Here is a 26,603-nt window from a genome sequence, read left to right on the forward strand (position 1 = left end):
CAACTTCCAGTTTCTGTCCGTGAGGCTGACACATCGTCCAGTTTTAAGACTGGACTTAAGACTTTCTTTTTTGATAAATCCAATAGTTAGGGTTGGCTTGGGTTCCCTGAACTATACCTTAGTTATGCTGATATAGGCTTAGTCTACTGGAGGACAAACTGACCACAATTTTCACTCTGCTACTGTCTTTACTTTGCTCATCCTGTTTTGTAATTATTTTTATCTTAACATGTGTTTTTGTCTTTCAGGTACATCTGGACCTACCATTCTGTGTTCATTTGTCTCTCCTTTCTGTCCTTTCAAATCAGCCAGTCACTATATAAATAAACTGATCTAAATTGATTTGAACTCAAGCCTGTTATTCATGCAATATTTGCTAACAGACATACATGGTTCAAACAAACTGCTATTGCCAGAGTTATAAGAAAAAAGATAGTGCTCAATTTGCAGTCCTCAAAGCATTGTAACAATAATGTGCAGTTACTGCCACACCAAAATTTAATTCAACATTTGTACAGTTCACTTAATTACAGCCATTTTTGTGTCGGGTAATGTTTCTTGTAATGGTCATTTTGAATTAGGTTGATTCCAAATGTTAATGTTTTAGAAGTCCATCCAATGGTTACTTTCTTAAAGTTTGAATATAGTTCATTATATATTTTAATGAGTCAAACACATTCAAAGGCATAGCAAAATCATTACTGCCCTTTTGCTCTTGATGGCATGTGATATTTAGGTTCACAGTTTTTAGTGGCTTAAAGCTTAAATAGTTTTTAGTTTCAAATTTTGCATAAGGTAATAAAAGTTGCATTCATATTTCTTTCAATATCTGTTTTTCTTTCTTTTTTATTCATTCATTGATTTATTTATTTCCTTTTTGTCTGTTTTGGACTCAGTGTAAATTGATATATGCAATACTAGTAAACTTGGATGTAAGAGTTCCATGAATTTTGCAGATCTCAGATCTGCTGGGTTTTATTTTATTCCCTTTAGAACTCCTCACATAAGAGCCAGTCATTACACAGAAGTTGGTTTCAAATCCCAACTTTTACTTTTCATCTGTTGGAGTTTGCATGTCAAACCTGTCAACAGACCAGAGTGCAGTCAGAGTGCTGGCCTGGATCACTGCATGTCAAAACTGTGTTGATCTTGATTTAAGAGCAAAGTTTGGCCAACTACTTTGTGCTTTTTTTTAATCATCCATGTATAACGACCAACTTGTGCCATTTTCCACTTGGGCAGTTTCGCTTCAGTAGCTTGGGTTCTCTCCTGGGATCTTGAGGGTTCTGCTCAGTATCTTAGCTGTTCTTAGTGTAGTGATACACGTGAGGTACGTGTCACTTGTTGTATGACACAATATATGAATTATATATGCATACAATATTCACGAGTTCTTCATTTTTCTGACTGTAAATGCCGTGCATTGAATTTAACAGAAATGTGAACGAGAGACGTTATTTATCTTTGACCCATCAAATGAATGGAATCATTTATTTTCAAAATCAAAGTTTAACATCAAACATTTACATTAATTTGGCAAAATATGAAAATAATAACAGACAGTTTCACAGAAAATGAACTTCAAATCACTCGGCGGTGATTTGAGGACTTTGCTTCAGACATTTCTAAAAATATCTGTACTGTTTTATGAGAGAGAGGTGAGTTTAAGAGTAAATTGAGATTTATCTTACAGCGGAATATGTGAGGGAGATTTAATCTGTTTAACCAGAAGTTGCACGCTCCGTCCGATCTCGGCTTCTCACGGTACACTTGGTCAAAATAGAACCATCTACCTGTTGACGATGAATCAGCGTTGGATGTAGTTCCTTTCTGACTCGTTTCAGCGTCTCCGTCGAGAGCTACCAAACCTTCAGAAAGTCGTGCGTTGATTAGCTCAAAACAGAATTATAATCCCCAAAAAACCTCTGGATTCTTCATTGCTCTGAAGCTTTCAGAACCGACTGCATTCTCAATCTTCTCATTCTGTTAGACTATCGGACCTGTTGTCAGCTCCCAATCCAACATCTCTCAGAACTCTCATTCTCTTGGAATTCTGGAATCCATAATTCTCTATTCCTTCTCTTCTCTATAAACTGAGAAGTTGCCACATTTTATTTGGGTCGACTTCCTGTTCAATTTAGAGCTTTCTGATTCGTGGAAGGACCAGAAAGAGGAGTGGATTTGTGACGTAAGATGTTATCATAAGTCAAGGATTGTTTACAACATACAGAAAAGATTATTTCAGCAACAGCAGACTTCGTGGAGTCTCACACTTTGTAATCTTTTCAAATAGTAAAACATGACATTTTTCTCGGTAAACATTTTAGTTGACCGAAAACCAACCTTTAACATACTTACGACAGCTTGCTCATTTCAGACATAAAATCAAGAAAGGCATATTCAGGTGATTTCTTCTCTGAATGAGGAACAAAAATCATTACTTACTGTTTATGTAAAATAAAAATTAGTAGTTCTTTTCAACCTGTAAAGCATTGAGTGAACTAACACAATTTGATTATCAAAACATTTGTAAGACAGTAATGATTATAAAGAATTGTCTTTTCTGCTTGATTAATTCAAGAAAGAAAGTTCATCAGATGGTTCAGACTTATTCAGATCAATGAAAATAACAGTCTCTGTCCATCTGGTAGATTTGAGGTTATCTGGTTCACTACATTAGGATTGAACTCTTCTGGACAGAGATCTCTGAGGTTGTCCCAGGGATAAGTTGAAGGCAATCTTGCAATTTAAGGATCACAGCACCAAATACTCTAGCGACCATGGTCACCACTGAGGTCTTGGGTGTCCACAACTTCTCTATTTCCTCTCTCAGCAGCTGGTATGTCTCCAACTGCTTGTGCTTCTTCTTCCTGATCCAAGTTTGCTTGGGATTGCTACAACTGCATTCTTCTGTAGCTTGTTGACCATCCGAATGTCCAGTTGGTTGGCCACACCTGTTTGTCAGTCTGGATCTGAAGGTTCTAAAGTGTCTTTACCCTGCTTTTCTCCACCACCTTTAATGGCCTCCCACTTTTACTGTGGGACCTACAGACCATACTCATCACTTATGTTCCTCTACACTATTCCATTCATTATGGTGTTCCATGTGCACTTTACTTGTCTGCATCTTTCTAGCCATCTATACAGCAGCTGAATCCAGCAGGCATTCCCTCATAGCCAGCTGCAGTCAGCCACATAAACATGATCCATGGCTGTCAGCTTGTCAGCCTCCAGATGGAGATAAAATAATGTTTTGAGCATGTTCTCGTGGTGTCAGTGCTAGTGAGGCACTGCAAGTCGGCAAGATGGCCTTCAGGCTGAAACAAGAGAATGTTTTGTGCACCTATTACAAAAAAAAAATGATCTCAGCCGTCTCATCCATAATATAATAAAAATCATTATACCAAAAATTCTCTATGTGTGCCTATTCAGAGACTCTACTTCCTCAGACGGCTGAGGCGAGCTGGTCTGGGAAGATTAGTCCTCACCTCCTTCTACAGGTGTGCAGTGGAGATCATCCTGTGCTCCAGCATCAACGAGTGGCATAGAGGTTGCACAGCTGCAGAAATAAAAGCTTTGCAGAGAGTGGTGAAGGCTGCACAGAAGATGTTGGAGTCAGTCTCCCCACCATCACAGACATCTACACCTCTAGATGCAGGAAGAGGGCCACCTGCCTCATGAAGGACCCCACTCACCCAGCACACACACTTTTTGTGCTGCTCTTAGGCTGTTAGACTCACAAATCTCTAATCAGGATAATCACTGTGAAAAAACACATCATGTTGCTGCTGATCTGTTTCATGTTGTTGCTGATCTGTTTCATGTTGCTGTGTTCATGCGTACTCATCTGCTCACACAGACTCATGTTCGTGCTGCTGTTCAGCGTAATGTTTTTATTGTTTTTATGTTATTAGTGCTTAGTGTATATTTAGTTGATGTTTTTCTTAGCTCATATCTTAGATCTTATTACTGTTTTTCTTTTATATTTTATTGTTGGATGTAACTGGGACCCTGTGTACACAATCTTGTTCCACCACATGTATCACACGTGGTGCAAACGACAATAAAGAAACTTTGACTCTGAATAAGCTGATGAGGATATCCTGAGTATATAAGGCTGCTTGGTTTAATTAGACCCCACTGGAACATTATCCAGTAACAGTAAATGTCTAGCCCTAGAGCAAACTTATTTCTAGAAAATAAATAGCTAACCTTTGTTTTCTGTGTGAATCTTTGCAGCTCCTAGCAACTCCTATTCCTTAGTTCTATGGTCCCTGGATCCTCCTTGTGTTTCCTCCTGTTCAAGCTCCTTGAGATGTTTGAACATTATCTGGAACAGCCATTTACAAACCACAAATATGACCATCTCAACATCTAACCATCCAGCCTCTGGAGTCCGTCCTGCTACTCTCTTCTTCTCTCACCACTTACCTGGTTGTCTTGGTCTGCTTCGCTGTGCTTGAAACCTACAGGCCTGAAACAGGACACTTCAAATGCTCATTTTCTGTAGCTAGGATAGCAACAACATCTGTAAAGCATGTCTTCACAAACTCTCCTTCACTTTATGACTTCTTAGCGCAAGCAATGTTCCACGCCGCCTGATATGATTACTGAAACTTTTTTTAGTTTTGGACATTTGTTATGATGCGTAACCATGGCAACAAGGCAGTGGTCTACAACCAACAGCAGCTGATTAACATCTCAAAATCTCAAATAATATCTCAACTACAGCCCCAAATCTCAAATGAGTTGAAAGGATGTTTTGTGGACACATTCTCATCTACCTGCCGGCTGTGCTCAAGTGCCTGACCACTGAGATCCTGGAACTAGCAAGAAACAAGGCTCATGACAGCGGAAGGACAGGATCGTTCCTCGGCACCTACAGTTGGCTGTCCGCAGCAACGAGGAGCTCGGCAGACTGCTGGGAGGAGTGGCCATCACTCTGGGAGGAGTTCTGCCCTGCATTCGGGCGCTCCTGTAGCTCGGGGAAACCGAGAGGCCAGCCAAGTCTGGGTGGACGGATCGGACGGCATCTGCAGCCAGTTTCTTAGGATCCATTGTGGGATGGACCTTTACAAGAGATCCTTCCTGCCTACAGCCATCAATATCTATAACATTTCTTAATGAAATGAGGATAACGAGTTATAACAACAAATAATTTCCCTTTGGGATTAATAAAGTATTTTTGAATTGAATTGAACTGAATGTAACAGTCGCTGAGTGTTTCATAAGTTTTTGAAACTATTTTGTCTACTTTTCTACTTGACTTTTCAAGCAGTTTACCTTATGCTTATGAACTGCCGAAACTTTGGGGAACTCTTTGGCCATGTTCAGAAGTATAGAGGTGAAATGATGCTCCACATTCAATGCTTTAAAGTGAGACAGTGAAGTCTGGCAAAGTAAGCAAAATGGTCTCCCATTTTTTTCCATTAAAAAATATAACTCTTCCCATTCAGGTAGAAATATTCTGTTCTCCTCTTCATATTTACGCTGTGCTTTTCGTTTTCCCGACTCAGTCAAGATGATCCGGTCAGCAAGCACTAGATTAACTGAATTCTATTGCAGATTATGCATGCTATGCTGCTTTTGCCAGTGCTACCTTGAAGGAGTGTGGGAAATTTCATTATAGTCACAGAATCATTTTTTAAAACACCTTATTTAAGAGCCGCAAAGAAGCCATCAAAGAGCTACATGTGGCTCGAGAGCCGCAGATTTGCCAGTGTTATTCTAGCTTTAAGTTTGGATGATCAGGTTTGGTTTATTTGTTATTTGCAAAAATCAGCACAAGGTCAACAATGCAATGAAATGCTAAGGATGAGAAGAACTCTCAGTATATCCCACTTGTTCAAACTGTGCTTCTTAGTGCCAACAATCTTCCGCACCACCTGATATAATGCCAATGTAATAGTCTTTGAGTGTTTCATAAGTTTATGGAAACATTTTGTCTGCTTCTCTACTTCTCTACCTATGCTTCCAAACCTGCTTACTTTGCTTGCTTTGCCATACATCTCTGTCTCACTTTAATGGCAATGGTTCTAGAATTGCGCCGCTCCAGGTGGTGGCATGTTGGAGTAGCTGTTACATTCATTATGGGATATTGCTTTTGAAAACCTTACTTCCTATTTTTCTGGATGTAAATGTTTTTTTTTTTTTTCAGATGACTTCTTCCACTGGTATCAGTTGCTGTGCAGCTGGAAGGATTTTTACTGCAACCTTTTACTTTTGGACTTTTGTTATGAAGCGTAACCAGATGCCTGAGCCAACTCAACTGGCTCCTCTTGACGTGGAGAAGCAGCGGCCCTACTCTGAGTCCCTCCCAGATGACAGAGCTTCTCACCCTATCTCTAAGGGTAGGGTCCCTATCCCTACCCTATCTTCTGCACAGAAGATTTAAATTTGAGGTGGATTTGTGTACCTTCTGTAAATCTGAAGATGAATCCCTTGAACATTTGTTTTTTTCATGTCAATACTCACAAAGTTTCTGGACTGACATTACAAACTGGATTAATCTAAAACTGAACATTCCTCCCTTTGATGCTGATGCCATTTTATTTTACATGGATAATTTAAGCTCAGCTTACTCCGATGCTATAAATATAGTCATCCTTATAGCAAAGTACCACATTCATTGTAGTAAGTGGAGGGACAATCAGCCCTCCTTCCCGTGTTTTATGAACGAATTCAAGTTGTACTATTCTTCAATAAGTAGATTAAAAAACTGGAAAACTGCTAGAACCATTTCACAACAGATATCAAAAAACTTGTTGTTTTAAGTTTCTCATATTGTTTTGCTCCTTTTTGTTTCTTATGTTTATTCTTTTCATTTAATGTTTTTTATATATGTATTACTCAATTTTTATCATTTTGTAACCCCCCTAGCTTGTAAATTGTAGTTCTGACACCCTTCACGAGTGTTTGTATATATCTTTCTCTTTTGTAGTGTTTTGTAGTTCTGTGTGTTATTAATAAAAAAAAATTAAAAATTAAAAAAAAAAAAAATCTCTAAGGGAGAGCCCAGACACCTTACAGAGAAAACTCATTTTGGCTGCTTCTATCCGTGATCTCGTTCTTTCGGTCACAACCCAAAGCTCATGACCATAGATGAGGGTAGGAACGTAGATCAACCAATAAATTGAGAGTTTCACCTTTTGACTCAGCTCTCTCTTCACCTCTACAAACCGGTACAGTGTTCGCTTCACTGCAGATGCCGCACCTATCCGTTTATCGATCTTTCGCTCCATTTTTCCCTCATTCGTGAACAAGACCTCAAGATACTTGAACTCCTACACTTGGGGCAGGATTTCTTTCCCAACCCGGAGAGGGCACTCTACCATTTTCCGGCTCAAGACCATGGCCTCGGATTTGGAGGAACTGATCCTCATCCCGGCCGTGTCACACTCAGCTGCGAACAGCTCCAGCAAAAGCTGTAGATCACAACCTGATGAAGCCAATAGGGCCACACCAACTGCAAAAAGCAGACACGTGATTCTAAGGCCACCAAAACAGATCCCCTCAACACCTTGGCTGTACCTAGAAATTGTGTCAATTAAAGTTATGAACAGAATCGGTGACAAAGGGCAACCTTGGCGGAGTCCAACTCTCACTGGGAACAAGCCCAACTTACTGCCGGTAATGCGGACCAAGCTCCGACAATGGTTATACAGGGACCTAACAGCTCGTATCAAAGGGCCTAGTACCTCATACTCCCGGAGTACACCCCCACAGTGTTCCCGGAGGGATGCAGTTGAACGCCTTCTCCAAGTTCACAAAGCACACCGATTGGGCAAACTCCCACACACCCTCCAGTATGCTGCTGAGGGTGTAGATCTGGTCCAGTGTTCCACGACCAGGACGAAAACTGTACTACTACTCCTGAATCCGAGGTTCGACTATCTGATGGACCCTCCTCTCCATAACCCCTGAATAGAAATTACCAGGGAAGCTTAAGACCTACAACAACATTTAATTTCCCTTTGGGATTAATAAAGTATTTTGAATTTAATTAAAGCACCTCATTCATTCATTCATAGTGACAGGGTGTTTAGTGACAGGGTGTTAATGACAGGGTGTTTAGTGACGGGGGTTAAGTGACAGGATGTTTAGTGACAAGGTTAATCATCCTTGTCACTCCTAAGGAGAACCTGAACATCTTCATTTTTGCCACTTCCATTTTTTTCTCCTATCTTTTTGTCAATGCCACTTTCTCCAGACCATACAATATAACTGGTCTCTCTCAACACTGTCTTGTAAACATTTCCTTTGACCTTTGCTGACACCCTTTTATCATAAATCACTCCTGAAATGTTTATCCATCCTGCCTGGACTTTCTCTTTCACCTCTTTACCACACTCCCCATTTTCCTGGACAGTGGACCTGTAAGAGTAGCTCTGCTGCAGCTTCCAAGATGGCCGCTAACGACCTACACCTGGCGGTCATCTTCCTGATGAGCTTCAACTCCTACTTAAGGCTGCAGTCAAGACTACTCGATGCTGGAGCATTGATTCCCTCTCGGTACTAGTGCTCTCAGCCTTTTATGCTCTCCAGTGTTTATGAAAACTTACCTTGTGTTTCTATGTCAGCAGTTTCCTCGCTTTGGACGAACCAGTCTTGCCTTGTCCTCTCGACACTCTGTCGGGCCTCACGGAGACCCTGACTTTTGGATCCTGGATCAGAACAGAACCTGTGGCTGGGACTCATACTTCTTGGGACTTCTGAACTCACTCCAGTACCAACCAAACTGTAAGACAGAAAATAGCAAATCAAAACTGTTCCCTCGTCACTTACCTGGTTTGAGCCTGAACAAACTATTTCCCTCTTCCAGGAGTTCCAGTTCCAGGCCCCTGTATATATTGTATATAATCTTAAACTCCACTGTAAATAAACATCATTCTTTTGTACCTCAGTCTTGTGTCGTTCTGGGTTCTCGTTACAACTGGGTTGACCTCGCATACAACAGGACCCCAAGTACTTGAAGTGCAGCACCTTTGTGACATCTACTCCTTGTAGCCTCACTGTTCCACCAGCCACCCTCTCATTCACACAGGTACTCTTGTCTTACTTCGGCTAACTTTCATTCATCTTCTTTCAAGTGCATACCTACACCTCTCCCAACTTCTCTTCCACCTGTTACCTGTTCTCACCACACATCACATCATCTGCAAACATCATAGTCCATGGGGATTCCTGCCTGACCTTATATGTTAATTGGTACATCACCAGAGCAAACAAGAAGGGGCTCAGAGCCAATCCTAGATCCAATCCCCAACATATCAGTGTTTTGCTGCCACAACAGCTTATTATTTGTATTCATTAAAGTGCTTCTTATTTTCTTCCCTGATTCTGAGTCCTGCCTGCACCACTGGGTTCTGCTCCAAAAACACCACTCCTAACACAATGTCAACAGCACCGGTGGTGGTCGTTAACCTGGCCTCAACTGATCTGGTATGATGTCACTTAGATGTACTTGTATAACAGTTTTGGCAAAAGTGTTTTATGCCGGATGCCCTTCCTGCCCCATGCTCACCATTTACTCGGGCTTGGGACCGACACAAAATGTAATAGTAAGCTAAAATCACATTTCGGTTCGGTTCAGTTTCAAGGAGGGCTTGGTTCAGTTAATTTTCGGTACAAAAAGGCCAAAATGAAGACTTACAAAACATTTATTTTGAAAATATACCAAGTTAACAATACATTTGTATAAAAATAAATAAAAGCAACCCATTTGGCTGACATTTTAAAGAAATGGCACTCTTTACAATAAATAAACTATACTAACAACAATAAAAAATCTTAATAAATACAATAACAGTCAGAACCAGAACAATAAGCAGCAACAGACCGTTTACAATGTAACTAATCAAGTTTTAAGTTTTTGGCCAAAAAGACCAACTTGTCCACATTTTCTGCCAAAAGCACAGATCTAGTTGCAGTGACGTTATCTTCAGCAGTGGAGAAAACTGCTCACTAGCAACAGTAGCAGGAATAGAGATGTAGAGCTTGGCTAATTTTACAGTGTGGCCGTATTTGGCCTCATTACTCAGAACCTCTTCTTGGACCTGCAGTGACAACAGGTGAGAACCTGTCCCTGAAAAAATTCAGAATTCATACATCACAGACTTCTTAGCTGGATGTGATCTCTGGTGGATTTCCCTGAAGAGGAGGAAGACTTTTAAAAGGGAGTTTTTCCTTTCCACTGTTGCCACTGTGCTTGTTCAGGATGGGAGACTGCAACGAAGCCAAGATTCAACTTGTCTGCTGGATTCCTTAGATAGAGAACTTTACTAATTGGCTTTTATGTGAATGTTCCTGTAAAGTGCCCTGAGACAACTTTGTTGTGATTTGGCGCTATAAATAAACTGAATTGAATTGAATTGAATTGACTTAGCTGCTATCTCTGTCCCAGACTGGAAATAAAACACAAAGAGGTAAAAAAAAGAGTTAATAAGATTATATTTTTAAATTTAGAAAAGTTAATTAAATAATAATAATAAAATACCAAAACCTCTTCTTGAACGGTCATCATTTGTTATGAGGTGGTGGAATCTCTCGTTCATCATCATCATGTGGCAGGGCTTGGGCTCCAGGGCTTGTTGACAATATCAGTTTTAGCATTTTCATAAAGGGCTGCTACAATTTTTGGCTGAAGTGTTGATGTGATGGCATGTAGTAGTGGGCAGTGTTGTAATGTAACAAAGTAGAAATACTTTGTTACTGTACTTAAGTATTACTTAAGACATATTTTTACTTTACTTCGTTATTTACATTTCTAGCGACTTTCACTTTTACTTCACTACATTTCCTCAATAAAATGTGTACTTTTACTTCAATATATTTCCCTTAACCATGTTAGTTACTAGTTACTACAATTTAAAATTAGAAGAAATCTGATTGGGCAATGCCTGTTTATTCTCCCAGTCTGTGACTTCATGCGGCCACTTCTCTCTCCCTCACTGACGCTCTCAATCGCAACCCAGCCTCTCCCCCACTTCTTGTGTAAAAACTGCAGCTCCTGCTGTGAACAAGTTAGATGCATATGCAGATATCAATCATTACAATAGAGCTTTGTTGTCTCACATTAGAGACGCATTCCTGATAGGTGTGAAAATGATGGTAGCTGCTAAAAACGAGAAGTTTGGTGTCTTCCAGGACATGAACTGCTTCAAGAGCAAAGGAACTAATAGTTCCTATGCTATTATTGCATTGTATTATATATCCTATATTATGAATTAGACGGAAAGAAACAAGCCATAACTAAACAGAACCTAGCTCAATAAACAAGCCAACTACATAACAATGTGAGCTTTCTAACAGCTTTGTTAATAAAGGTTAGTAAAGGTTGAATGAATATACTTCATTAGAATCAGACTTTTCAAAGAGCAATGTTCAGTTCAAACTTTCCAAGTACAGTATTTGTCACTGGATATTGCACCCAGTAAATGTTGTTTTGGAAATTCTAACCATTTACTTTTACTTAATACTCTTACTTTAAGTACATTTTATAAGAGAAATTTACTTTTGATACATACGTACATTAAATGTCCGATACTTTAAGACTTTTACTTAAATGTTAATTTTAAAGGAGACTTTAACTTTTACCAAAGTAATTTTCTGGTAAGATACTTGTACTTTCACTGAAATATCATTTTGAGGTACTTTATGGGGCTCAATATCTTTAAAGCCGGCTCATCAACAACAGAATACAGACGTAGATCCAGAACTTTAAAAACTTCTACAGCTTGTGTTATTGCTTTGGATTGATCTGAATTACCTGATAACGGTTGTTTAAATGCTGCTGTTATCCGTCTTTGCACCAAGTTGCTATTCTGTAGAAGAGACGTTCACGTACAGATGATGTCGTTGCAAGTGCGTTAACAGAAATGTTGCCTGCTGCAGATCCAATCTTCGTAAAACAACATCGACACACAGCTTTGGATTTGTTCACTTGTCTTTTAAAAAGAAAGCCATAATGTTCCCAAACAGGAGACCGCAACGAGAGAGTCAGAGACAGAGATTCTTTATTGTCATTCCACCACATGTGGTGGAGCGAATTTATGTTCACAGGGTCCCAGTTACATCCAACAATAAAATGTAAAAGAAAAACAATGATAATGTCTAAGATGCGAAAAAAGAAAAACATCAACTAAAAATACACTAAGCACTAATAGCATAAAAACATTACGTCGAACAGCAGAACGAACATGAGTCTGTGTGAGCAGATGTGCACGCATGAACACATCAACATGAAACAGATCAGCAGCAACATGAAACAGATCAGCAGCAGCATGATATGGTTTTTCACAGTGATTATTCTGTTTAGAGATTCATGAGTCTAACAGCCTCAGGGTAGAAGCTGTTCTTCAGTCTAGTGGTTCTACACTTAATGCTCCTCAACCTCCTTCCTGAGAGGAGTGGGGCAAAAAGTGTGTGTGCTGGGTGAGTGGGGTCCTTCATGATGCAGGTGGCCCTCTTCCTGCATCTGGAGGTGTCTGTGATGGTGGGGAGGCTGACTCCAACATCTTCTGTGCAGCCTTCACCACTCTCTGCAAAGCTTTTCTTTCTGCAGCTGTGCAGCCTCCATGCCACACGTTGATGCTGGAGCACAGGATGCTCTCCACTGCACATCTGTAGAAGGAGGTGAGGACTGAGCTTCCCAGACCAGCTCGCCTCAGCCGTCTGAGGAAGTAGAGTCTCTGATGAGCTTTCTTGATCAGGCTGGTGGTGTTGTTGCTCCAGCTGAGGTTGTCATTCATGTGTACACCCAAGTACTTGTAGCTGGAGACCACTTCCACCGCAGATCCTCGTATGTTCAGGGGGTATAGGTGTGTTTGTTTCTTCTGAAGTCCACAATCATCTCCTTTGTCTTCTTCACATTGATGTGAAGGTTATTCTCTTTGCACCAGCTCTCCAGGTGTTCCACCTCTTGCCTGTAGCTGGACTCATCATTGTTAGTGATGCATCCAACCACCGCTGTGTCATCTGCAAACTTTATAATCTGACAGCCTGGATGGGTAGCTGCACAATCATATGTGAGCAGAGTAAACGGGGGGTGCTCAACACACATCCCTGAGAAGAACCAGTGCTGAGGGTTATGGTGGAGGAGAAGTTGTGGATCCTCACTAACTGTGGTCTGTTTGTTAAGAAGTCTAGTACCCAGTTGCAAATGAGGGGCTTAGTCCTAGTGTGAATAGTTTGTCCATCAGGGTTTGGGGGATCATGGTGTTGAAGGCAGATGTGAAGTCCACAAAGAGCATACGGACATAAGAGTTTTTCTGCTCCAGGTGGTTGAGCGCAGTGTGGACCACAGAGGAGATTGCATCCTCTGTTGATCGGTTCTCACGGTATGCATACTGATGAGGGTCCTCATTGATGTTGATGGTTGTTTTGATGTGAGCCATGACCAGTTTTTCAAAGCATTTAGCGACTATCGGGGTGAGGGCCACTGGCCTATAGTCATTCAGACCAGTCACTGTAGAGCTTTTTGGGACTGTGATGATTGTGGCAGTCTTCAGGCAGATGGGAACTGTCTCCAGGGTAAGTGCAGTGTTAGATATGTCTGCCAGCACCTCACAGAGCTGATGGGCACATTCTTCAACACTTTTCCAGGGATGTTGTCTGGGCCAGTTGCCTTGTGTGGATTAATCCTCCTGAAGGTACTCCTTACTTCTGCTGAGGTCACGCTGAGATGCTCTTCATCCGGTGGTGAGGTGAGTCTGGTGCTGGGTGGTCTGTTCGGGTCTTCAAAGCGTGCATAGAACTTGTTGAGGGCATCAGGCAGAGATGGGTCTTTGGGGCAGTGTTCACTCCTTCCTTTATAATCTGTTATGCACTTAATGCCCCTCCACATGCTCCGAAGGTCTTTTGAGGTGAACTGACCCTCGATCCTCTGTGCATATGTGGCCTTGGCCTTCTTAATACCAGCAACCAGCTCTTTCCTTGTCCTACTCAGCTCCTCTGAGTTTCCAGACCTGAAGACAGTGTTCCTGGCTTCCAGCTAGGCTGCTAATGCTGCGAGTGCTACAAGACTATAACGCCGTGCTGAAACATGCTTAGGAACTTTAGTTCCGCGGCGCATAATCTCTCGTTAATAAAATTTAATGAGTGAAAAAATAACCGAAACGCTATGCACCTGGACCGAACCGAACATGCCGTACCGGAACAGTTCAATACACCCACGTGTACAGTTACACCCCTACAAGGTACACTGGCTTCTGCTCCCTAGTGACTGGTATATCTTTAAGAATTAATACATTATGTAAATTATTGATCCCTAGCTTGTTGTATGTGTACTTTAACATGCACTGTTTGTCTCTAGAGCCTTGTTTAATATAACAACTAACTTGTCATGAGCTATAAACCATATGAAGTTCAAAGCTCGGTTCTAATGAGGCAGAATGTAATATGTAAGGTCTTGATTAGAGGGTAGGATTTAAGTTAGGTGGTGAACAGTAAAAAAAAGTTAAACTAGTGTCCAAACAATTACAGTTGCATAAATTTGTGAGTGGGTGAAGAACCTGATTTAAATAGTGGCAAATTAGAACATTTTTTACTTGACTTGACTTGAACCCTGGAGTCCAGGCATAGATTTGTACTGCAGTGATAAAAAAAAAAACATGACACATTCTGTGCAACCTCAGATTTTACATCAAACAGTCATTAATGTTTTCAGCACTAACTCTAGCTAAGCAGCATTTATGAATGTCTCCAAAAGGAGTCCCACTGTGCAGACAAAAAACAAACAGACTGAATGTTTTGACTTTTTGCATGATGCTTTACGATGAACCCCTCTTATTTTAACGTGTGTCTTTTAGCTGAAGGAGAGATTTTTCTCTTGTATTTTTCATGTTGAGCTCCACTCTCAGAAGACTTGTGTAAAGATCGACAGTTACGTGCAGTTTCACACTGACAAGTCTGTGTGTGCTGTTTGAAGATTTTATACTGTACATTAAAGTAAACATCACTGGTTTCAGTTCATCAGTGAATCAGAAAACAAGAGAATGCCAGGACCATGGAAGTCACACCATATTTTAGTGCAAATTTGTAAACCAAAAACACAGAGCTTTATGTATTTATTTATTTATTTATTTATTTATTTATTTTTGTGCAGTGTTGATCTGCTCAAAACAGCAGGAGCTGTCTGTACAACACTGTCCTCTTGTGGTAAATTGTGTACCTAAATGTGGTAAAGTTCAAGGCAGTTTAAGGTAGGAGTTTGCTGCTTTCACTATAAAGAACCATTTCTGTTGTTTTCCCACTCAAACAAATTTTATTGAAGGTTTAAACAAATTCAAAAAATGCACACATACCTCACTGAGTTAGTCCTCCAATAAGAGACTTGGAGGTTTGCTGATACCATACCATACCATACCATTTTTATTTATAGAGCACTTAAAACAGCTACAAGGCCAACCAAAGTGCTGTACAGACAGAACAACAGACAACACACGAAGCAATATACAAAATGAAGTAAATCAAAAATATAGACATAAAAACGATGCAGATAATAAATATGACAACAAACCAGTGTGGAGCGTACAGGTTCAAAACACAGATCCTATGGTGTTGAAAGCTACTGAATAGTAGTGAGTTTTTAAATGGGATTTGAAAACCAAAAGGGAGGGGGCCTGTCTGACAAGCAGAGGTAACTCGTTCCAAAGTCTTGGTCCTGCTACAGAGAAGGCCCTGTCACCTCTGTGATTAAGACGAGTTCCTGGAACTGTGAGGAGCAACTGGTCCGCTGACCTCAGGGAACGTGGTGGGACATACTGATGGTACAGAGTGTGTTGTAACGCTCTTTGAGTATAGCCTGGTTAGATAGAAAGGTGCTATATAAGTACAGTCCATTTAAACAATTCTATTTATTTATATAGTGCCAAATCACAACAGAAGTTGTCCCAGGGCACTGTACAAAAACGCTCACATGCATACATTCATCATTCAGTTCATTCGTGCTCACCTGTTCACAAAGACTCATGTTCATGCTGCTGTTGTTCGCCATATTGTTTTTGTACTATTTGTGCTTAGTGCATTCTTAGTTTTAGCGTATTTAGTTCATATTTTTGGCCTTACTGTTTTTCTTTACAATTTATACTTTTGTTGGATGTAACTGGGACCAGGGCAGCACAGTGACGCAACTGGTAGAGCTGCTGCCTCTCAGCGAGCAGGTCCCTGGTTCAAATCCTGGTCCGGGGGTCTTTCTGGGTGGAGTTTGCATGTTCTCTCCGTGCATGCGTGGGTTTTCTCCGGGTGCTCCGGTTTCCTCCCACAGACCAAAAACATGCATGTTAGATTGATTGGTAACTCTAAATTGTCTCTAGGTGTGAGTGAGAGAGTGAATGTTTGTTTGTCTCATTTGTCTCTATCTGTCCCTGTGATGGACTGGAGACATGTCCAGGCTGTCCCCCGCCTCTCACACAGTGACTGCTGGACATGGGCTCCCGTGACCCAAAATGGAAGAAGCGGGTAAAAGATAATGGATGGATGGATTTAACCGGGACCCTGTGTACACAGTTTTGTTCCATCACATGTACCACATGTGATGCGAATGACAATAAAGAACCTTGACTTGACAGTAAAGTTATCTGTCTAATGAAGCCAGCACACTCGATGAATCTTCATTTCTTCACAGTCTCCCATCCTGAGCAACACAAAGGCAACAGTGGAAAGGAAAAACTCCCAGAAACCTCCAACAGAACCAGGTTCAGGACAAGCGGCCATCTGTTTCGACCAGCTGGAATTGAGAGGACAGGAAGGAGAAACAGAACAGAAAGTATGTAAAAGTTAAGTAGCAGGGTGTGTTTGGGCGGCTGTGTCTGAGGGAATAGAGCAGTCGTCCTCCACTGCAAGAGCTGGGGTTCAATTCCACCAGTAGTCACATGCCGAAGTGTCCCTATGCAAGACACTGAACCCCTCATTGCATCTGATGTGTGTCCGATCAGAGTATGAATGTGATAAAGCTCTGATTATTATTTGTACAGAAATAGAGTGCTTTATGTATGGGTAAATGAGGGCACAGACTGTGTTGTAAAGAGCATTGAGTATTTCAATAAGATAGAAAAGCACTCCATTTACCATTTATACAGACAAGGTAAGTAACACGTACTTACCAAGTATTTATTATCTTTTATTTCACCAGGCAAATCCAATTAAGATAACAGATTTCTTTTGCAAAGGAGGCATGGGTCTGAAGTAGCCTAACATGCATGTTTTTGGTCTGTGGGAGGAAACCAGAGTACCTGGAGAAAACCCACGCAAGCACAAGAAGAACATACAAACTCCACACAGAAAGACCCCAGGTCCAACAGGGGATTGAACCCAGGATTTTCTTGCTATGAGCCAACAATGCTAACCACTGAGCTGCCATGCTGCCACATTGTATACCAGGTATGTACCAGGTAAGTAGTAGGTGCTGTATGTACCATATACAGTAGTAGGTACATACAGGTATGTACCAGGTAAGTAGTAGGTATGTACCAGGTACGTAGTAGGTAGTACTGTATGTATCAGGTAAGTAGTAGGTACATATCAGGTATGTAGTAGGTATGTACCAGGCAAGTACTATGTACCATTAGGTGCATATATCAGGTAGGTAGCTGGCAGTGCTTAATTTGAGCCGGATCCTGCCAGAACAGGATCCATGAACTCTGTTATTCTGACAGGGTGTGTTCCGGTAACTGTTTGCTTGGATCTGGTAACTCTCACTAATGATAAAGTTACGTACTTATTGTCAAAGCATAATATAATGTCTTTCTCTGTAAGTTGAATTATTTGTGCAGTTTTCTGAGTTGTTGTACATCTGTCCAGAATGCCTTTGTATGATTACATTGATAGAATAAATGAAAGATTGTTTCCATCTGTAGTTCACAAAGAATAGTCAATATCAAGTTTAAATCTTTCCAGTTTTTTTTTTCAACAGGCATGATTGATTTTATATAAAACCTCTTTAACTTTATTTGTTATGCATTTTTTCCCCATTTAACCAAACTTTTTTCCAATTAATTTCTCCAAATGTAGAGGACCAAAAAAATCTACCGGGAGGTAAAGTAATCTTCAGCAGACATGATCTTATAAGTTTGTTGGAACATGTTTTTCAGTGATCTCCATTTCACCTAGCATTATGGGGCTTCTAAGCTGGTCTCTATAGATAAATGATCAGGTTTTGTTCCTTTGAAGAGTTGCATCATGGAGTTTGGTAGAGCGTCCAAAACTACAGCATACGCTTTATGTGTTGCAGGTGTGTTAAATCTGGTCAGAAATTCATCCATCCATCCATCCATTATCTTTACCTGCTTCTTCCATTTTGGGTCACGGGGGTCACCGGTGCCCATGTCCAGCAATCACTGTGCGAGGGGCGGGGGACACCCAGGACGGGTCGCAAGTCCATCACAGGGACACATAGAGACAAACGAGACAAACAACCATTCAGTCTCTCACTCACACCTAGAGACAATTTAGAGTTACCAATCAGCCTAACATGCATGTTTTTGGTCTGTGGAAGGAAACCGGAGTACCCGGAGAATATCCACACACGCACATGCAAACTCCACCCAGAAAGGCCCCCGGACCGGGATTTGAACCAGGGACCTGCTCGCAGCAGCTCTACCAGTTGTGCCACCATCAGAAATTCAGTGTATGACAAAAGGGTTCCATTCTCATTTAACAGCTGTTGGACAAGCAGTTCCATTATCCATCCAGCTGTTATAGTAAAGTGACTTATTCTTATACAGAATATTGCCATTGTTCCACATGTAGCACGTCTATATGCCACGGACTTCCGTTCTAGCACTTCCGCATTTTTCAGAAGGGCTGCGCACTTCCTGTTTGCTGTCAACACAGTGTTAGTGATGGCGTTTTTCACTCGATCACTGCAGGACTTGCCAACAATATCTGTTAATGATGTCTACAGAATTATTCAGACTTTCTCGAAAGCGCCCACATCTAAAAAGGACAAAGGATTCAAGCTTTATGTGTCCAACTACGTAAATAAATACGAAGGTAAGTCGGTATTTTTTTTTCAGTTCACCGAACTGCCTCATGCAGGCTACATATAACACAGCTAACAGTACACAGCTTTATTTTTCTCAACAGAAGCAACTTGTATAAAGGCACTACCAGCCCTCTGCCACTCATCTCGACCCTAAGGATACAGGATGTGTACCGGGGACTTCCAGCTGAAGAAGCGCCAATGATCACCACAATGGCTGTCTCCAACGATGTCCCTCTTGTTGACTCTTTGTTTGGTCCAGTACAAGAGGGAAGTGTTCTGTCATATCAGCTGCCAGCAAAGGTAGTTCCCAGGACCCGTCCACACCAACACGTCCTTTCTCCCCCCACAGCTTCCACTCTACAATTACAGGCTTGAACACTCCAGCTGTGCGTATGTATGTTCAGAACAACAGCAACACCATATGATGTCCCTTGAGACAACGTTAGAGATGTCTCACAAAATTGAGAGCAGCACACGGGAGCAGAGCTTCTGTCCAGAGTGGCACCAACCATAAAACAAAAGGTTGACCATTTCTTTTTTTATTTTTACCTCAGCGCTTGCCTGGCAAATTAAGGTAACATAGTCAAATTTTAACCTTTGCATATATGATTGAAAATACTGTTAATACTTGTGTCATGTTCCTTCCATTTATATTATTTTTAAGCAGTTAGATTTATGTATTTCTCTTTAAGGTCAGATACAATTTATTGTTTGAAATGAGCTATTAGGCTGTTATAATCATACCCTCTTTGTGAACTGTGTTTTTCTGTTTCAACAGTTTGCATTCACTAGATGAGTGGCATTTTTTGAAAAAAAAAAAAAAAAAAAAAAATTCATTTCAGTTTTATTAGTACTGTATTTCAATATCCCACTTGATGGCTTGACTTATATGAAAAATGTTATAAAAGAACTGATTTAATGGAAAAAGTTCAGAGAAATTGAAATATTTATGACAGTGATTTAATTTTATTGTAAGTACAAAAAAACAAAATCAAACATAGATATACAGCATATTTTCTTGCTGTTACTCAGATGTCAGGCTTCTTTGCCCAGGCCTTTACTAGTGGGCCATTTTCATAATTTGTGAGTAGACAAGCAACAGTGAACAGTTGGTTGATTATACCAAAAACACCTAGGGGAATTTCAGAGTCAAGTAACTTGTGCTCTTTGACCCGGCGAATGAGGCGCTCCACATGCACCCTGAGACGTGCTATGTCCTGGGTCTCTCTAACATCCTCAGCAGACATCTGAGACCTGCCAGACAGAAATGCTGGCCTGTAAACTTTGCAGGGAACAATGTCATCAATAAGAAAGCCCCTGTCCGCCATAACAGCCATCCCTGGTTTTAACAGCGTGATGAGACCAGATTCACGGGTGATCTGCTTGTCACTGATAGACCCGGCATACAGTCCAGAGATGAATGTCACTGCCCCATGAGGTGCAATCCCAATCAGCCCTTTCAGAGTGCAGTGGGATTTACAAGATGAAAACACCTCACTCTGGAGGAGAGGGGAAGATGGGCACTGACACCTCAGCTCAGTGCAGTCAAGGATGACTGTAGTGTCAGGGTAGTGTTTGAAGTCTGCCGGTAGATGTTTTCGTATATGTTCCTCCGGTATCCAGATCCTAATTGAACCTAAGACTGTAAATAAAAAATTGCTCCATGTTGTGATGATCCTGCTGACAGTGGACTGATGGACACCGTACCGGTCAGCAAGATCACGTTGCTTGGATCCAAGGGCAAGGTAATTTAAAAACATGAAAAACTCATCGATGGGCTGCAAAGTACAAGTTGATGGAGTGGAGTCGAGGGCAGTTCCTCTCTGTCCTTGGCGAACACTGACCATGGATGGCAGAGAGGGCTCAATCATGCCCCAGAAATGCATCAGAAGGTCATATGATGCAAACCTGAAAAAAAAAACATACCATAACAATTAGTGTCCATGTTAAACTACACAGCATACTTAAAAATAAATTCAACCCCAGGCACTGTGCTGTAATACTGTAATTAATTTAGAATATAAATACTTATATGGAACATTGGTATTAGTTATTTGTCATGTTACATTATTCATAGATGACTGTTGTTTGAATTGATATTTTGAGTTAATTTTGTTTTAAAGAAAGGGCTGATATGATAAGATTATTTCTTCTGCTACCTTTCATTTTATGTATTTTTTTCATGTGGTTTTGTAAATTGTTTTTTTGGGGCTTTAAGTATGAAATGAACACAAAAAATTAAAATAAATGAAATGTATACATACACACAAATAATATACCTAGGCACATAGACACACACACACACACATTAAATATAGAGAGAGACAGAGAGAGAGCGAACTTAATTCAAACTGAATTTTTCGCTTTAGCATATAACTCGTGAAAAGGTTTTCTAAAATAATTTTATACTCTGTGTAACACAAACGCGCGCGCATCCCCCTCCTCACACACACACACACACGCACACACACACACACACACACACGCACACACACACACACACACACACGCACACACACACACACACACACACACACACACACACACACCTACCTTGTGAAGAATCTAATGTCCTTGTCGGAGGATGCAAAACGGTGAATGCCGAATCGCTGCCTCAGCGTCAGGCTCTCAACCTGTTCCCGTAGCTGGCGGACTTCCTCCCGGAGATGATTATTTTCCTCCAGCACTGAATCCACAACTGCAGGGTCTGGACTAGCAGCATAATCGTGATCCTTATGGGTGTCTACACTGGCTGTTGTATTATCTTCCTCCTCGCTGTCCTCTGGAGGTGGTCTTTTCCTTCTCTCCCAAACCGCGGGTCTTGGAGGTGGAAGGGAGTAATTATTCCATTCAAACAAAGCAGGTACAGCTCCCTTTTTTAACATCCGTCTTCCCTTTTCGGATACTGGCTCTTGAATGTCCTCAGGTTTGAAATGCCGACTACAAACGCGGGTGTGAACTTTTAAAGCTAAGTTTTCCCTGCGGATAGCCACGGTCCATTGTCGCCTTAACTCCTCATCGGCAGGAAAATGGAAAAAACTAACTACTCTATTGTACCTACTGGTTAGTGGACACAACGGCACACAACAGAACTGACTTGCAGTGCCAGTAGATCGCAGACGCTTTCCGTTTTGAGTCTTTTTCATGGTTACTACTAGTAGCTTATGCTAAAAACAACTGCAGCGGATAGGAGCCGGAAGTGATGGACCCTTCTGAAATTTTAACGGAAGTACGTCACCACTACCCGTGGCATATAGTCTCCGTTCATGCGTCATGACGTCACGTTTTTGCTGTTCATGGGGAAGTTGAAAAGATCAGCAGCAGCTGGAGGAAAGGACTAACGGCAAGCAGAAGATGATGAAGTGGCAGGTGAGGTTCAGCTGAATGGAACTATGATTATTGTCACGTCAAGGTGAATAGACGCTCAGGTTTTTCACCGCCGTACAACAATAAAAGGACGAGAGGAGGCTGGCTTAAAATGCTACCTCGTTAGCTCAGCTAGCTTTAGCATAAAACACGTTTGGTATGTGGTTCCTGATAACTGTCAGAAAAACTTGGCTCCGAGAAAATTCCAATATATTTATTATTACATTAGTATTTTATTAGCTGAAGCTAGATTTTGTTTTTTACCTTAGCGATATAAATATTTGTTAAGCTGGGAGTCATTGACCCTTTCTTTTGCATTAGAAGACAACGACTTTACTTTACATATATTTTATCAACAGTGTGGTTCATCTGTCATGGCGTCCATAAGTCTGGCCTCGTAGAACCGGTCAAATATAGTAATATGGTGGTTAAAGGGTGTGAGGCAGCTCCACGCAGGATCAATGACTGTATCTGTAAACACATCTTCACCTCCATGGACCAACAGATTTAGGTGTGGTTTTTATTTCTGCTTTTCTTTTTCTGGCATCAAATGTCTGATAAGATTTCAAGAGTGCAGGGAGTTAGTTGATCTCAAATATTAATTAGGCATCTTACTCAGACCAACTTCTACAGACATGTTTTTATACAGAGAAATAAAAATAAGTGCATTTTTTTCCTGTTTACCACTTGAGTCAGGTACTTTCCTGTAGGTCAGGGACGGCCAGGCCTCATTCCTTCTGCTGGATTGTCATGTGCCATCTCTGCTGTGTCCTGACAAGGATGACATACTTTCTGTTCTGGCCGAAGAAGTTTTATGCATTATGAAATGCCAACATTAACTTTTGGACCATATCAGGTTTTTAAAACAAGTTAAATACAACCTCAGATGAATGGCAACACACAATGTTATTTGCACAAGTGAGCGCTTATAAAAAATTATATAAAAATACAAGTTGTTGCTGCGTGTTGCCCCGGAGCCTACATGTGTTAATACACAACGTTAATGAAGAACGACATCAGCATTTAAAGCTTTTCTGTTTCTTGAGCCACCTTGCACCTTTCATGTCACAGTTTTAAACAAAAAATATTAATGACAGGGTTATAGGTTATTTTGTGAAATCTTATGATTAATGAAAAGGCACAGTCACATTCAATATTGTAAAAGATCATGCATGTGTTGTGAATGATTTTCAGCTACTACCACACCAAATTTAAGCACAATATCTGTCAATCTGACTGAGTTATAGCCGTTTGTGTGTGATGGTTAAAAATGTCTGGCTGTGCCAGCCACCTGGAATTGTAAACTCTAAAATGTAATCAGTTATAAACGTACATCTAAGGATTACATTTTGCAAGTTTCATTAAAATGTGTGCAGTGGGTCATTAGATATTTTGGTAACAAATAAACACACACACAAACATGGGCAAAAACATTGTTTGCATTGTCCTTTAGGTATCAGGCAATAATTATTTTAGAGAAGCAACTGTTGCTGCCAGACAGTCTTGGATGGTTATGAGGCCATTTCCAATCTGTTCAAAGTTTGTCCATCTACAGAGCAAAATATGTGTGGTCGTGTATTTAGAGGATTTACAAAAATTCAACTACATCTCAGATTGTACAAATAAAGTTCATCACATTTAAAAAAGTTGTTAGCTGCTTCACACAAGGCAACACAAGAAAGCCGTGGTAGCACAGCTTAGAGTTGCAAAGTTACATATGAACTTGTACAATGTTCTTTGGTTAAACAAGATCAAGTTGGAGATGTTTGGACTTAATCTCCATTTTTAGTTAAAAACAAACAGTTTATCAAGACAAACATACCAGTACTAGCTGTGGGGGGTTGTTGTACTCTACAGCAATGTGGATATCCTAACTGGGCCTTCCTGAAAGCAGAGAAGAAACCCAAACAGGACTCCAGTCAGCCATCAGGTGAAAAGGAGGAACCCAGACCCAGACCAGTGGTCATTCCATATGTTGAGGGAGTATCAGAGAAACCGAGACGTTTATTTTCTAAACATAACGTCCCAGTGGCTTTTAAACCCCAAAATACGTTAAAGACTGGTTCATCCCAAAGATCCAGTCCCCCGGCACAAATAGAGTAATATTGTAGACCAGAACAGAAGATCAACATCATCAGGCCATGACTCTGAGGTCTACACTCATCTCCAGGCCAGCGGTCACTCTTTCAGGGATGAAGATGTTCACATCCTGGACAGAGAGGAACGATGGTTTGAGAGAGGAGTAAAGGAGGCCATCTTTGTGAAAAGAAATCGCCCATCATTAAACGGGTGGAGGCCTCCGGGTTCCACTGTCCCCCTCTTACAATGCTGTGATTGCTAGAATCACTCAGCCCTCTGTGAATAGCAAGCGGCTATCTGGACACTAACAATCATTTACTTTTATCATATGAACAACTAGTTTTGACTTTCACCAGCAAACTACTACGAGAAGGTGCTGCTTATAAGACTGACTTTGTTGTAGTTCCTCAGGCTGAAGAAGTCTTTTGGATAAAAAAATGAAACATTTCAACAAGAAGAATCTGTACAGAGGACCTGACTCTGCCTTATTAGAAACAAACTGTGTTCTATTTTTGTTGAAGGTTAGAGGAGCTGTGTTAACTTGAGACCTGTTTCTGACCAGCATGAGTGGTGACTGAGGCCTGACGGTGCCCTGGCTCCAGTGGCAGTAACAACAGGCATCCATCTTGGATGAAGGATGAAGAGCCCGGTGCACAGGTGCAGGGATGTGGAGCACGGTCGTGGGCAGACTGCAACTAGGGCTGGGTCCAGCTGCCTGCAGCCTGAAGAGTGCATCCCTGTCTCCAAAGACGTCATCACCTCCTCCTCTTCCTCAGCCATGTGGTTCATCAGGGATACCTGTGGCATCGTGTGCGCCATCATCACATGGCTGCTGGTGTTCTATGCTGATTTTGTTGTGCTGTGTGTAATGCTGATACCGTCCAGAAACCTTACATACAACATTGTGAACGGGATTTTGTTCAACATTCTGGCCGTCCTTGCTCTCGCCTCACACCTCAGGGCTATGTGCACTGACCCTGTAAGTACATGTACTTTTTAGTATCATGTCAATTTTATTGCCTTTGACTTCCTATAGGCTAATATTGTCCAAATCAATTTCCATTAAAGTCTACTTTTTGCCTCTGCCAGCTCATGCCATCAGTGATTAATGATCTGCACATTATGCTGATGCCCTGTAATGTCTTTTTTCTCAAAGGGGGCGGTGCCAAAAGGGAATGCTACTAAGGAATACATAGAAAGCCTTCAGCTGAAACCAGGGCAGGTGGTCTACAAGTGTCCCAAGTGCTGCAGCATCAAGCCTGACCGAGCACACCACTGCAGGTAAGACAAAGAGGACATTAATCGCTCACTACAGCATCATGGATTCATACACCTAATCATGTGCTGTGTTCCTTTGCTGGGGAGTCAGCTCATTAAAGTTTATTATAAGCTTAGAAAAATAAGTTAAATATAAATGGCTCTGCTTAGTTACTTCACTTTGGTGCTTTTGGTGTCGTCCTTTGTTCAGATTTGAGTGAGGATTAGTTGAAGTTGATTTTGAATGAAGTTGTTTTTTATTTAAAGAAAACGGACTTTTGATCTCTTTTAAATCAAAAATTGCATTTGCATTCTGAATTTTGTTATGCAGGTCCACAAATTACAACAATGAAGAAAAAAAAAAAAAAAACAACAATAAAAAAAAACCACCAAGTCTGTTCAGAGCTGAATGTCTGGGATTCAGGAACTGACAGAAGTTCCTGAGAAATCAGCCAACAAAGTTCCTCTTATGACCTGTATTACTAAAAATAAAAATTGGGAGAAGCAAAGTGTGCTGATTGCTTACATTTTGACATGTTTTTAATCTCGCTAGAGCAAAAATAAAATTCAGAAAAGTGCCAAGAGTTTATATTTTCAATAATTTGTGTGTTTTGAGTCAGGATACATCGGGTTAAATTTAGATTAAATCTGATATCGATTGAATGTACCTTTAAAGGTGAAACTATAAATTTATTGTACAACAAAGCTGAGGGATCAGAAACAGTAGCATATAATTTCCTTGTTGGTTTTAAACTTTGCATTTGTCACAGGCCTGATGCTAAATTTTACACATCCATGTTGCAATACCTTTCAAAATGAAGAATCTTTTTACCATAATGTGTGTACCATAATGTGTGCATGGTGTGTACCATAATGTGTGCATGGTGTGTACCACAATGTGTGCATGGTGTGTACCACA

The 26,603-nt window shown here is 40.8% G+C and overlaps 1 protein-coding gene across 1 annotated transcript in view; it reads left to right on the forward strand.

Annotated features, from left to right (window-relative positions):
* The first annotated feature begins 22,248 nt into the window (after positions 1-22,248).
* Positions 22,249-26,603, forward strand: part of LOC119410409 (palmitoyltransferase ZDHHC3-A-like) — a 24,297-nt gene continuing 19,942 nt past the window's right edge. Inside the window, exons 1-3 of the mRNA XM_037677321.1 lie at positions 22,249-22,351; positions 24,949-25,406; positions 25,584-25,708. Coding sequence (XP_037533249.1) covers positions 25,065-25,406; positions 25,584-25,708 — 467 coding nt within the window. The 5' untranslated portion in view covers positions 22,249-22,351; positions 24,949-25,064. The remainder of the gene's footprint in view (positions 22,352-24,948; positions 25,407-25,583; positions 25,709-26,603) is intronic.

This window comes from Nematolebias whitei, chromosome 5 (assembly GCF_014905685.2).
Source record: "Nematolebias whitei isolate Nwh7 chromosome 5, NemWhi1, whole genome shotgun sequence".
Classification (NCBI taxonomy): Eukaryota; Metazoa; Chordata; class Actinopteri; order Cyprinodontiformes; family Rivulidae; genus Nematolebias; species Nematolebias whitei.